We start from the raw sequence: 15,407 nt of genomic DNA, 5'->3' as shown, positions 1-15,407 counted from the left end.
TCCCCCATTTCTTCATGGTCTCATGACAGATAGGTATCTCTCACCCATTTTTGCCCATAATGTGCAAGGAATCTGCAAAGTTTCTAGCAAGTATTATATTTTACAGTACCACGAGGAGATAATTTCCAAAGGAGACTAATACAAAAGGGGCGTTACATTAAGGCATTATCATACAGTATACAATTGACAATCTTTTGGAGCTTATCTATGTAGTCCTGCTCAGTGTTTTTCCTAGTGTTAAGTCTGATTGCTTTGTCAATCTTTCCATCCATTGGTTTTAGTGTTGCCTTCTGCAGGCTCAGGAAGCAGTCTTTTCCATCTCCTGCATGATAGGCTCTTTAGACCTTTGAACATGCTTATCATGATTTTTTTAGCACTTTCTTATAGGACTTACCTTCCTTTTTATTTTTTACAGAATATACAATATCACAGTACAGCAACATATCACAATCCAAAATCTTTCCTTATCCCATTGACCCTCCCTCCACTCCCCATGTCACAGATGTTTACATATTACTTCCCTGCCAATCTTCTTTCTAATATTTTATCCTTTACTTTTGTGTCTAATATTACTAGTAATTTCTTCCCCTAATAATTTGTCCAAAATTTTACTTGATCTGTGGCTAGTTTACATTTTCTATTATTTATTTATTATTATTATTTCCAACATTTGTATCCTGCCCTTCTCACCCGATGGGACTCAGGGCGGCTTACAACAATGGCAACAATTTGATGCCCACACAAATACAATATCAAACAATGCATAAAATCCATTAAAACTATTAAATACAATATAAAATTACAATATATAAATTTAAAACATTTGATCAGATCCGTTCGTCCAGAAAACCTTGTGCTGTATCCATAGGTCCATCCGTGTCATCTTTATAATTGATTCCTTGAAAGCCTGGGCACATAGCTATGTTTTTAGGGCTCTTCTGAAGCCCAAGGGGATTGGGATTGTCGGATATCTCTGGGGAGGGTGTTCCACAGCCGGGGAGCCACCACCGAGAAGGCCCATATATCACTGATAAATGGTTTATTTTATATTAATTTTTCCGATAAAGCTATGGCCGTTGATTTACAGGTCCCTCAACATCCTCATCTGAATATGTGTATACACAATATCAGTGTGAACATGCAGTAAACACTGTATTGAACTGCACATGCAAGCATTCTTTGAATGCCTCATATTTCATAAAATGGAATATAAAACAGTGGCACACATAAAATCAGGTTTCTGTTTTAATGGATTTTAAGTTAAACACCATAAAATAACAGCAAGTACATTGGACAGGAAAGGAAACAAAATTTTATTTTACTCAAGAACAATTACTTTGAAGATAGTGACAATGTGTTTCAATACTTTATCCATGTGAAATATTTTTCCTTAATTTTGAGGTGTGATAATAGTTGCAAATAAAATTATCGGTGAATCTCCATCAAAATAGAAGTGCAGCCTAGCAGCCTGTGCTCAAATAAAGCATGATAGATTCTCAGTAGATTAATTACTAGAGAGAAATTGTGTTTGTGTGTGTGTGTGTTATAGGTTAGTAGTACCAAAGGGAATTCATACTACATTCCGAAACTGAAGAAACAGAGTTATTCTTCGACTATTTAGTGAAGGAACTTAACTGCACCAAGTTTAACATTTGTATAGAATTTCATTGGATTCATAGCCTTCCTTTTAAGAGTTCACTGTTTCCATAGTGGTAGCATTTCTATTTTTCTGCAATGAAGCACAGTGGGTCCGTGACAGCTTTACCATAATGAATGCATTTTGTTAATCCGTATTGTTTTCATTACACTGAGGCAAAAATCTGAGTAAATGGGTTTCTTACATGCAAACACACAGAAAGCACTTGCTATATATGCACATGTCAATACATGTTAATACAAGTTGGCATTTCTTAAATAGCATTCATGTGGTTCAAAAGTACAGCTACCTGAAAAACCATTTGGTATATCAATAAAACCTGGTCAGTTTGTTTTTCTTGAGATTGAACAGGTGAGAAAATAAAGGCTTGTTAAGAGAAAGTTTGGCCTGCCATGCTCTCTGCGTGTCAGTTCTCTATGTACCTTGAGGACTTCTGGGGCCAAGCTGAGAAGAGTTGGGAAATTGCCAGTTCAAGAAAGGAGACCTCATAGGCAATGATGAACTAAACTTCATCTGCCCTCAAATGTGGGTAGTATAGAAGTGGGCATACAGAGGCTGATAGAAATCCACACAACTTGGATATCATGGGAAATATATCTACACCACTGACATTTAAATGATTGAAGTTGTTGTGTGCCTTCAAGTTGTTTCCAGCATATGGTGACCATAAGGTGAATCTGTCATGACAAGATTTTTTTCTAGGCAAAGGGGCTTGCTTTAGCCTTCCTCTGAAGCTGAGAGGGTGTGTCCAAATGTCCAAATGTGTTTGCATGACCAAGGGCCCTCTCACACAGTCATATAACCCAAGATATCAAGGTAGAACATCCAACAATATCTGCTTTGAACTGGGTTATCTGAGTCCACACTGCCATATATTCCAGTTCAAAGCAGAAAATGTGGGATTTTATTCAGCTGTGTGGAATGTGCTAAGTGGTTTTCGTAGTTCCCTGAGAATGGTAGTAAACATTTATGGAGAAGTAATATTAGCCTCAGAACCACAGCTGATATGTGTGAAAATATTTGTTGGCCTGACAACTAGCCTCTGTTTCTTTTGTCAGTTGCTACAAGATGCCAGAAATAAGATGGGAAATGCCTTTACCTCTGTTTGTGTATTGTCTGTCCTTGTTGATTGTATAACAACATTAAATATTTGCTGTATGTGTGTTCTGTAATCCGCCCTGAGTTCCCTCAGGGAGATAAGCGGAATATAAATTAAGTATATTATTATTACTGTCTTTTATTTGATTAATTTCTACCATACAATACTTTTAATTCAGAAGACTGTCATTTACATATTAATTTGTCATTGGTGAGGAAAGTATTGTTTCTCTTGCATGCCATTTTCTTTTAAAGCATTTACATATATAACACACCTTGGCTGAAAACAGATTTTCATATTGACTGTAAAGAATGGAAAAAACAGATATACTGTATTTCAAATGTGAAGGAATGCTTTGGCTTTCAGGGGAGTACCAGTTATAACTTGAATGACCCGACTGGCAAATTTACCTCCTGTCATTGTTGTATGTAAATGCTTGGCCAACGTTTCCACTTTCATAAAGTGAATGTGAGATTGCTCGAGAACTAAAAACAGGTTGCACTCATTAGTATGGGGTGTAGCTAGCTGGGAGTAAGTTGCTGAAATATTTCTGTAATTGTTCGTTCTTTTGTCGTTATAAAATACTTTCAGATGAAAATGTCAACACTTTAAAAAAAACCTAGACTATACCACTCCATCATTCAGTTTGACTGATGAATGAAACATTAGAAGATGTCCTCTAGATTGTTCAAGCTGGAGATCAGTTTGAGATTCTCACCATCCCTGCCCATTGATCATTCTGAGGTTTATAGAAGTTATAGCTCAAAGCATCTTGAAGGCAGCAGATTGATACACCTTAGTATTTCATTCTCATGCACCTTGATGCAGTCAGAGATATCTTAGCATAATTCATAATACGAGTTGTGGTCAGGAAGAGGACTGCAAAACTTATTTCAGTCATGATTTCATTCCTGTATAGAATCAAGTTCACAACTTGGGGAATATTATTATAGTCCATGTTTTTGATGGGTGCTCAGATAACTTCTGGACTTGTAGTGGCTTTCATGAACTTCAACTGGTATCCTGTTTCTTTCCATTTTCTAAAAATGCCAACCTTGAGAACCATAATGTATAATTGGACTGGCTCTTAAGAATATTTGGAAACTAGGACTGGCACAAAATGTAGTGGCAATATAGACAGAGACTGAACACTGGGTTTATGTCATGGTAGTCCTGAAAGACCTACATTGACTGCCAGCTCATTTGGGGATCAGTTAATGGGCTGGGTCCTTTTTACACCACCCAATTGTAGTACTATGGTTCAAGTTTAACTGCCATGGAAACATAATGTGGAAGTCTGGGGTTTGCCATTGAGGGGAGGAGATTTGGACTTCTCAGGCAAAGTATTTCTAGGGATTCCAGAAACTATAAGCTCCAGGATTCCATGGAATTCATAGTGCTATAATTGTGTAGTATGAAAAATACTTGGTTTTGGGACCGTAAAGCTTTAAATGGCCTGAGTTGGCTATTTTCTAGAATACTACTTTCTCCTTCACAAATATATCTGCTGAATTCTTCATTAGAAACTGTTCTCCTGTTTGGTATCTGTTCATTTATAGTGTGACATCTATCTATCTATCTAATCAATTTTATCCTTCTCTTCAGGTAGAATCTTTCAGCATGGCCAACAAAATAAAAGCAAAATAATAACAAATAAAATAATGACTATATTAAAATGATAAAATAGAAGCAACCAAAAGAGGATGTAACGCCTCTCTAAACCATGCAGGCTGGGTGGTGCTTTTTGTGTTATGTTTCAGATGCCATGCAAAGTCCTCCCTTTTACTCCCAAGCCTTTAATGTCATTTTATAACAGCCTGCCTCTCTTTTAATTGACTGGCTTGCTTTTTTAAAGTTGAGTTAAACTGCAACTCGCTGGTTTTTAATCTTGATTTTATATAGGGTTTTTAAAAACTGTTTTATATATTTGTGTTGTATATATTTCTGTTTATCTGTAACTTACCTTGAGGCTATGGTGAAAGGTATGGCACACATATTATAAACAAAATAACTCTGAGGGGTTAACTGTAGTAATCTGTTGCAGGAAAATCTGTAAAGAATCTTGTGACATCATAAAGCGTATAAGGTTTTATTTGGCATCAGCTTTTGTGTTGGCACTATTAGCCTTCAGGTTGCCCCTAAACCTTGTAAACATTTATAAAAACCTTACTTATTAGCATGTTCAACGTGTTATAAGATTAAATCTGACCACAGAAAGAGGCTTGCCATGGTCCTGATTAAGAATGTCATGACGGTATGTAAATGAAATATCTTACAATGTTAAAATGTCCATCAAACTTCACATTTTCATAGTCTCAGACTGAGGTATTTCCTGTTGTCTTTTGTTTCAAAATAATAATGGAGATAGTAGGAATTCAACCTGACATCTTCAGATTATAAAATAGCTGTTCTGGCACTGAGCTCTAAGTGAATAGAGTTATTTATGGCATTGGCTGACTAAATCCACATCTGCCATTCTTTGGCTTTATTTTATATGATGACGAGGTTGTGGTTTTGCCTTTAAATCAAGTTTTTAAACTTGTTACCCATCAAGCTACAATACAGTCCGTTCCCTATACGGACTGACTTCAGATTCAGAAAGAGGAAACTGCTCCGTTTTACCTTCCCTTGATCCATAAGGATGAGTAGAGCACTGCCCCACCAAGTAAGAATGATCTATGCATGTTTTCTTACAGGAGGAATCGCCCACTAGATCAAGAAACTCACTTGCAAACTCCCATGTACAATCAACCCTCCACACTCTCCAGAGTTATGGGCCCCAGACCCTGCAGAAGTGAAAAACCACAAATTTTAAAAATGCTGTTTTGTTTAATCTGAGAGAACATCTGAAGTCCTTTAGGTCCTCTGGCATGACTTTGTTTTCAATATCTGGCAAATGATAGTCATTGAATTGCACTGGAGGACTTCCTAGAGAGAACATTTTAATCAAATCCACAAGTAATCAAAGGCTCTGAAGTGAGACCTGTACATAGGGAGGACCGATTGTAAACTCCCTGCCTGTGTTTATTCCCTTTAGTGTAGGGTTGGACAAATGGGAGAGGCTAGAGGGCCACATTAGTACCACCACCTTGGAGGACTCTCCTTCACTTTCTGCCTTCATAAATAATAATGATGATAATGATGATTTTGCTCTTTAATGTTCCCTACGGAGCATGAGAACATTTTGCCATGTTTGTAGGGTTCTTGACATGAAGAAAAGTTCTAAAAATTTTTATAAAAACATAAAATGCTTTTGCCACCTTTACATATTACTTTGATACTGGCCTTCAGTATGAAACTCGATATATTGTACTTTGATCAAAACCTTCCACCTTTTCCTATTTAATTATACCTAATTGGTTGGGGTCAGGTGTGTTCTAAATTTCTAAGGTATGTTTTTTTCCTACTGCTGATTCTACAGCATCAAAGCAAAATATTTGCAAGTGGTGTGTGTGCGAATGTTTAGTTGACAATATAAAAACAATAAGCAATTATGAAAATCAGAAACATAGTTTTCTTGTGTTAAAGAAGGCTCAGCCTGCCTAGGACTACAACCATTGCTGTTAACTACCTTCAAGTTGACTTGAAAGTTCAGCAACCCTATGAATGAGAGACCTCCAGGCAACCCTATTCTCAACAGCTCTGCTCTGTTCTTACAGGCTTGACTGCATCTATCTAAAATGCAGTCTTCCTCATTTCCTACTGTCTTTTATCTTACCAATATTATTGTCTACTCTAGTGAATTATGTCTTCTTGTTATATGTTTAAAGTATGACAGTGTCAGTTTAGTCATCTAAGACTTTGCTCTAGGATCCATTTATTGATCTTTTTTAGCAGTCCATTGTATCCATAGAACTCTTCTCTAGCACCACATTTTAAATTAGTTTATTTTCTTCCTTTCAGTTTTCTTCACTATCCAGCTTTCACAACATATATCGAAACTGGTGATGTGATGATATGGTTCATCCTAGCTTTAGTATTCCATATTTTGTATAATTACTTTGTGTTTGTTCTTCCAATTCCTAGTCTTCTAATTCCTTGACTGCCATCTCCATTCTGATTATTAACTCAGCCAAGGTATGGAAAACTGTTCCCGTATCTTCATTGTTCGGATCTATATCCACCTGTAATGTGGTTTGGAGGCCTGAATTCCAATATTTACATGGCCTTGAATATACTTTTTGTTACATCAGATTAATATCAGATCTTATCTTTTGCTATCACAGAGGGATTTGAGCAAATGAAAATAAAATGCAGAAGAAAGATGACAAAATGTAGGGAAATTATGGTGTAATATCCAACTTTCAAACGGTATAAATAGAATCTTCACTATTTTCATAATACTACTTTAACAAATGTAGACTCACTATAAAATATTGACGTATATCCCAAGTTCTTGTGGGGATTCATGTCAGATGAATGCATTTTGGAACATTTTATTATCAGTTACCATCACTGAAACCTGCAAAAATGTTTCAGTATTGAGATGCTGTGGAAGGGTCTCTTAGCAGTTTCTTATTTGTTGATGATAATGTCTATGGATGTGAAGGATGTTCCCCAAATGTCATGTTCTTGGAGGGAAGGTTGCTTTGACATGTCAAGGTTGCCTGCCAAGAAATTCAGAGTTCCTGCCGTGTGAGAACACAAGGAGCACTTCTTTTAACACAATGTATGCAAAATGTCTTTTTGCAAAATCTGTCCCCTTTGTGAAACGAAGCACTAGGCCACAGCAATGGCAGATTAAAAAGAAAGAAAGACGTGAACAATCTATCCAGTGCTCCTTTTTTATTACATGCAGCAAGGCAGTCATAGTTTATGCCCAAAATGTCATTGTTGATAAATAAGAGGAAATTTCTTGCCATTCACAAGCAAGAAGAAAAATTAAGTGGTTTGTCATTTTCTCATAGAATAACAAGGCAAGTGATGATTCACATCACTTCAAGAATATGGACTCTAGGATCACATTGACATTATATTAGCTTATAGCTATGTTTCTTCTTATTGCAATTTTCCTATTCAGCAGTGCAAACTTACTGGTCACATGCATTTTTTCTGAATCAAATTTTTAAATCTTATTTCTGAAAAAAATAATCTGATAATAAATGACACTATTGGTTATTTCATACAAATTGAACAGCATTGCAAATAAATAAATAAACTGAAGCAACTAGAAGGGTATTGCAGGGTGGGACCAAAAGTCTTCTGGATTTTGGATTTTTTCGAATTCTCCAATACTTATATTTGCATATACTGTACATACATAATACGGTATATGTATAGGAATTAGCAAACACTTCAGATTGCATTTGGAAATGACTCAGATAAAGCCTCCCCTTCTTCCTCCTGGGTCATTCTTGGTTTCTCAGAATGGGAAATGTATAAAGTGTTTCTGTGTATATATATGCTTTGTGGGATCAGATGCTGGGGGATGGAGAGGAAACACAAAAGTGATGAATTTGTCTCCTGGACGTTCAGTTGCCTATTAGCAGGACTGATGGGCTTTAAATGTAAAATAAACAACTATAATTTTAACTGATGACATTTCTGCAGTTAAAGCAAAATGAAAGTCTCCTTAAATGCCCCTTGTTAAACAAAGGCTTGGTCCCAATGGAAAATCTTAATAATGTTTGACATAGCCTTGCTATCATAGTTGCGATCCATATAATTTAAGTATCAGGATATGCTGCATCACAATGCCAACTCATTAATTGGTAATAGTTAGTAAGTCTAATGCCACATTTACTGCATGCATGCTGTTTCATGGTTTTGTGGTGGAGTAGTCGGGTTACCCTCAACACTAAAGATTTCCTTCTGGTGCTGAGCCAAAACATTTTTCTTAAAGCTTTCAGGGGCTAACTTATTTCAAGGGTACATGACCATGGTTATAAGGTTTTTTATAGTTTTAAAAATGGTTTTGTTTGTTGTGGTGTTTAATATGTTTTTATGGCCCAAATTATTTATGCTTTTAATATGAAAAATGTTTTCAGTTGTTTGTATTTGCTCTAAGATCTTGTGATAAAGGGTGTTTTAATAAAAATAACATTTAAAAGATTATTGATTTCACATAGGTGGCTTTCCAGATACAATAAATGTGAACATAGAATCTAGCACATTTCCAGTTTTGCTTCCTCCTCACAAAGCCGAGTTGACTTTATACCACAGCAGTATCCTAAAGAAACCTGAGAATTTGGTGAAGAAGAAAGTCCTAGAGACCTCCTTCAGCAAACATCAGCTTTCACAGGAGACAGAGAATGAATAAAGTCCTCTCTTTTCTCTGTTCTATTCCTAATTTGCTTTAGAAATTTCTAGAGCCAAGCAAAGTGAATAAACTGCTGAATGAAAGCCTCATGTGATGGATGTATCATGTGACTGCTTTGTACTTTATCCAAGTCTCATAATCACTGAAAATTCTTCTAACCTGATCCCTAGCCATATTGACTTGGGAGAAAATCCAGTGGTTTCAGTGGTTCCCCAATGCCGCCTCCCAAAGAAATATGCATAGGATTTCAAACTTCAAGGCATGCCCAGACTCACCCGGGCCATAGAGTTCATTGGCTGCCTTCACTGTGACACCAGCTACTGTGAAATGTTTGCGTATGTCACAGAGGAAGTTAAAAGTTGACACAAGCCTCTCCTCCTTATTCTTACAGTTACAGTTGATAAAACACTGCTGCTTTCAGGATAAAAAACAACTGTTGGACAGAAGGATACAGAAGTGTTGGCTGGTTTAAAGGAAATAGAACCAGCTCGGTTTTATTACATAAAGGTGCAAAGTCCACACATGCTGATAGGCTCCACATTCAGAAGAAATAACCAAAACCCATGATTTTTAAATCTAATCTTAGAATTTTTGAGGTTGTCTAACCTCAAAAAGAGCCAGCATTATCTAGTAGTTTGAATGTTGGACTGGAATTCAGGAGACCAAGGTTCAAATCCTTTTTCAGCCATGGAAAAACCACTGGGTGACCCTGGCCAAGTCACATTTTTTGGCTTCAGAGGAAGGCAATGGCAAACCCCATCTGAACAAATCTTGACAGTGGAGTCATCATACATCCGAAATGACTTGGAAGCACTCAGCAACAATTGAACTGTAGCCCTTTGAGGAAGGATTTTTAATCATAAAGCTTGCTGAGATACCAAGTATTTGGTCTACTTAATGTCATTGGTTAAGTCTTACTTAATATTATTATTAAGTGAGATCTTGTCTGACCTTACAATAACTGTGGATAGTTTTACAGTGTCAGACTTGAAACCCAAAGATTCCTGGCTAAACAGAAAAAAACTAGTGTGCTTTTTTCTTACACCAACAGCATAATGGGTAAAACATATAGCTCAGTGGTATCTCCTCAGGCTGAATATGACCCTTCCCGGTTTTAGTCTTTCCCAATAAGCTCTGGGACACTTTTCATTTTTTAAGCTGCAGATACTTAGGATTGCATGTGAGATCTTCTGTCTGAAAAAAATAGCATGTCTGCTACTACTGGAGCAAGCTCCATCCCCATCTCTGTGGAGCAATGTAATCAAACTCCTGTGCTAACATCATTCCACAACGTGGAGTTTTACAGATGTGTTGAACCACTGCTTCGGGTGTGCCTAGCCTTCCCTCAATGGAGTGATGAGTGTTGTAGTCCATGCATTTGGAGGGGCTTAGGTTTTGGAAGGCTGGACTAGAGGATGCTGATTATACAAGGATCCATTTCAAATATAAAGGGACTCTGAATGTTGTGTAGAATGTGCTCCATCCACCAACATCTTTATGTAGGGGCTGAATTTCCAGTTTAGTGAGTCTGCCTTCCACATAAACAATGAAGTAATAACCATATTGGACACAATCCATGAGGAGACCTCCTACACAATTCTCATCTTACTTAATGGAAGTTATCAGAAATGATTGTGGTGAACCTACTTCTCTATTATACCTATTGTTTTCTAGGTTATCTTGCAACTTCTAATATACATTCTTACTCTGCTTTGCATGATGAAAACATGTACTGCCTCATATACATGGTGTTTTCTAAAGGTGCATTAGATACACCCAAAATTAGTACACCATATCTATATCTATATATGCATATTGCGTTCATGCAACAAGCAGTAAGAGAAGAATGATCTGCTGATAGTTTTGTTCACCATAGGACCTACTTGATGGAAATTTTCCACTCAAGGTGCTTCTGCGCTGCAAAGTTCATCACTGGCAAGATGATGACTAATGAAAAATGCAACAAAACATCAGTATTCACAACTTTTTCCGTACTTGAAATTTATATAGGTGTACATCACAGTTTATGCAAATTGTATTGAAATGTGTTGCCATTTTCTTTATTTTGTTTTTTTTGTTCATTGAGATGGGAAAAGGGGAGCCTCTATATCCTATCCTTCCATTGCAATACTGATCATTGCAATACTGTTTTTTTTTTTAAAATTCTTTTGGCAAAAATTACTGAAACTGAAATACAGTGTTCCCTCACTTATTGCTGGGGTTAGGTTCCAGGACCACCCGCAATAAGTGAAAATCCGCGAAGTAGGGAGACTATATTTATTTTAATATTTATACATTATTTTAGTAGTTATACTATTTTAAGTGTTTATCAACTGTTGATAAATTGCCTCCTTCTCCTTCTGTTGCTGCGAATCCGCGAAAAGTGAACCGCAAAGTAGTGAGGGAACACTGTAGACTATTTAAAGAATAGGAACAATTTTTTTAAAAGAAAGGATTTTATAGCAGAAAAATGAAAAGCACTAGGCGACTTCAAAACCAAAGCTGATTAAAAGATATCCTGACCAGATTTTCTATGTTGAACCATGGTTTATTTCTCATAGTATGTATTCAGAGTGAGTGTCGTATAGTGGTTTGGGTGTTGAACTAGGACATCAGGAGACCAGGGATCAAATCCCCGTTCTGTCATGGAAACCTATTGGATTACCTTGGGCAATTCCCACTATTTCAGTTTCAGGAGAAGACAAGTAGTAAACCAGTATTGATCAAATCTTGCCAAGAAAGACCCATGATAAGTTCACATTAGAATCACTATAATTTTGAAATCACTTGAAGGTACACAACACACATATTCTCTTTAAAAAATTATATATTGGAAACCAAGATTGTTCTTTTGGCCTTCCCATGTTCTCTGCTTATGATGGACTCACTATTTTAGGGCACAAACACTGGACAACTTTTAGTGAACATATGATCTTCTGGTTCTCTGTATTTCTTCAACATATTTCTCAGTCAGTGTTCCTCTATCCATGTGGCAGAGCAAATGGTGTTTGTAATTGTGGACTATTATTCCATTTGTGCTCCAGAATAGGCATTTGCTATTTAAACAAATAAAAATCATACTTGGTTTTCAATCCAACCCTTTCTAGATTTGTCTCATCTCCTTTCCATATCTTCTATTTTCTCATACTGTCCCTTAGACCCTTGTTCATTCCCATTATTCCTTTTCTAGCACCTTAAATTTAAGTGAGCATCAGTTTTAACTACATGGATGCTAACATTTTCTTTCCTAAATTCTGGAGTTTCATTCTTTTTTCTCTTTTTGCTTTCAGGATTTACAATGGTTGATACAGAAATGCCGTTTTGGCCCATGAACTTTGGAATTAGCCCTGTCGACCTCTCTGCAATGGATGAACATTCACATTCCTTCGACATAAAGCCCTTTACTACAGTTGATTTTTCAAGCCTTTCTTCACCACATTATGAAGACCTTGCTCTGGCAAGAACTGACCAAATGGCCATTGACTACAAATATGATGTGAAATTTCAAGAGTGCCAAAGTAGGTTTGATTGTTATTACTTTGGGAGATGTTTCTAGACCTTTTACTTTCAAATAAATATGGGGAATGATAAAGTTTCAGGTTTAGTTAAAACCAAAGACATGAATAAAGTATGTAGAAGATGTGTTTGTTCTTCAAATAATATAATGACATGACAATATGAGGGGAAAGGACATACTTTGAATTAGAGTTTCATTTTAATATTCCACCATTTAGCCAATGTTAATTTCTTCATAAGGCATACCTGGGAAACTTATGCTTCTCTAGACTGAGACTGTAGCTTCCATTGTGCCCTTTAAATGCTCATGTTGACTAGGGCTGACGGTAATGACAATCCAACTACATATACAAGGTCCCGTCTAAAGATTAGTTTGTATTCACATTATTTGGGAGAAGAGCTCAGTCAGCACCTTTGATAGCACCATTAATGTTTGGTCTAAAACTGAAAGCAGATTCACCATCCACTGACATGGAATCCACCAGAGGTTTGGCAATGGAACGAATTGCCTAGAAAAGTGATCGAGCAGGCCTGCACAATCTGCAGCCCTCCAGGTGTTTGAGACCCATTCTTCCAGAAGTCCTAGCCTGGTTGTCCAGTGGCCAGAAATTCTGGAAGCTGGAGTCCAAAACACCTTGAAGGCTACAGTTGTGCAGGACTGTAATAGAGTGTCCTCTTTTGGACGTCTCCAGAAAGTGGATAGGCATCTATCTGGAGGTGATGATTTAGCTCAAGGGTGTCCAGTCTTTTGGTTTCCCTGTGCCATACTAGAGCAAAAATAATTGTCTTGGTCTACACATAAAAATATACTAGTGAGTAAAAAAAGGTCCATGCATAATTTTCATAATAACTGCCAGCAAAAAAAGATCTTAGCATAATAATCCTAATCATGTGCTGCCCCATTCAGAGGGTCATTAAACAGGTCAAAAATTTGTAATCACTGAAATATACACACACACACACACACACACACACACACACACACACACACACACACACATATATATATATATATATATATCTTGGTAATACAATATTATTAATCTTTAAAATATTTTTATTATAACATTTGAAGAAAAGAGAACAGCATAAAACTAATTGGATATTTGACACTCTTTATGAGAAAGCAATGCATTAATATCTGGTTCGATGGAGGTAGTTGCAATTCTCATTGCCCTGGACTGCATGTGGCAAATGGTCAGCAAGTTGAACAAGCCTGCTTTAGAACCTACATTAAACAGGGGATTGGACTAGATGGCTCATTAGTCTAAGATTCTTTGTGAAGGTTAAAAGAAAATGGGGGAAAAGAGAAAATAATGTATTCATGACTGTCAAATATGGCAGGAGATACCTATTGCCAGTGTTAACATGCATTTCAAGTTTGTAGTGATTTCCTCTTTTACAATCTGCCTTTTGTACAGACACTATCAAGCTAGAGCCTCCATCTCCGCCATACTTCTCAGAAAAAGTTCAAATGTACAATAAATCTCATGAAGACACCTCCAGTTCTCTAATGGCCATTGAATGCAGAGTGTGTGGGGACAAAGCTTCTGGATTTCATTATGGAGTTCACGCATGTGAAGGCTGCAAGGTTGGTAGATTTAAATAAGATTATCCTTTGTGAAAATTTGCAGTCATGTAAAATCTTTTAAATCTTTCCAGTGATGAGGAATTTCTCTGTAGAACCACTTATCAATGATTTCTTCTTCTTCTGCACCATTATCAAATGTGATAGAACACTCTGCTTCTGATGATTGATTTTTAAGGGCACTTGTAACTCAGGCTAGAAATTGGATGAACCTCAGAAAGCTATGAAATATCTATCCAGAAAGCATCACATTTTGGGTGCAGGAACAAATAGTCTCACATTCAATTTGGGCATGCCAGCAACCACTGGGTTGATGCTTTTCTCCACAGAATCCTTTCTTCCTTCTGTTTGAAAACAATTTGTAATGAGAGGATTCAACATTTCATTTTACATGGTTACAGATTCTCATGTTATTATTTTTGTGTTAAAACATATTACAACAAAATAGTGCTTAATCCCAAGTCATCATATTTCCATCAAAGCAATAGAAGCAAATTCGATTTTATTCCTGTAGTTATTATGATGATATGTTTTAAATGGCTTTAAAATACAAAACTACCAGTATACATGTTCATAGCATCATTTCTGGAATTGGATTTGTCACAGGGCTGGTTGTTTGCCTGCTTTCACTAACACATCAGAAATATAGACACAATTGAGGTACTGAGCATAGAGAAGAGCTATAAGCTACTGAACATAGCCTCTAAGGCTGGGGAGGACGTCAGACCTTTAGAGGCCTGACGTCCCCCCCAGCCTTAGCGGCTATGTGTTATAGTTATATTTCATCTGTTCTGATCCTGTTTCAGATCCCAGTTTGAACTCTAATTCTTAAAATACTTTTTGGTTTAGAAGTAAAGGTTTTAGGAAACATCAGATTTAGAGAAACCAACCAAACCCATAAATGTTTACATCTCTATATCTCTTAAGCCCAAAATGGAAGCCCACTCTCTCGGCTTTATAAAACTGTGTGATGGACTTGTAGTCGCCACATGTCAGAAATAACCTATAGCAGTAGTTCTCAACATGTGGGTCCCCAGGGGTTTTGGCCTTCAACTCCCAGAAATCCCAGCAAGTTTACCAGCTGTTAGGATTTCTGGGAGTTGAAGGCCAAAATATCTGGGGACCCACAGGTTGAGAACCACTGACCTATAGGCATATAACAAAAAAGTGTAAACCAAGAGGTGCATAGATGTGGAATTGTAATACAGGGCGTTTGAAAAAGAACTCCCTAGTTTTAAGTTAAAACACATTAAAACTAGGGAGTTCTTTTTCAAACACCCTGTACTTT

The 15,407-nt window shown here is 36.8% G+C and overlaps 1 protein-coding gene across 3 annotated transcripts in view; it reads left to right on the top strand.

The window, feature by feature from the left end:
• pparg (peroxisome proliferator activated receptor gamma) overlaps window positions 1-15,407 on the top strand; it is an 85,549-nt gene that overhangs the window by 32,920 nt on the left and 37,222 nt on the right. For all 3 annotated transcript variants that reach the window (XM_003217673.3, XM_008105208.3, XM_062969971.1), the window contains exons 2-3: window positions 12,306-12,533; window positions 13,953-14,122. In XM_003217673.3, coding sequence (XP_003217721.1) covers window positions 12,314-12,533; window positions 13,953-14,122 — 390 coding nt within the window. In that variant the 5' untranslated portion in view covers window positions 12,306-12,313. The remainder of the gene's footprint in view (window positions 1-12,305; window positions 12,534-13,952; window positions 14,123-15,407) is intronic.

Source organism: Anolis carolinensis, chromosome 2, assembly GCF_035594765.1.
Source record: "Anolis carolinensis isolate JA03-04 chromosome 2, rAnoCar3.1.pri, whole genome shotgun sequence".
In the NCBI taxonomy this organism is placed as follows: Eukaryota; Metazoa; Chordata; class Lepidosauria; order Squamata; family Dactyloidae; genus Anolis; species Anolis carolinensis.
Note: the sequence above shows the minus strand (reverse complement) of the source record. Positions and strands in the feature narration are given on the sequence as shown.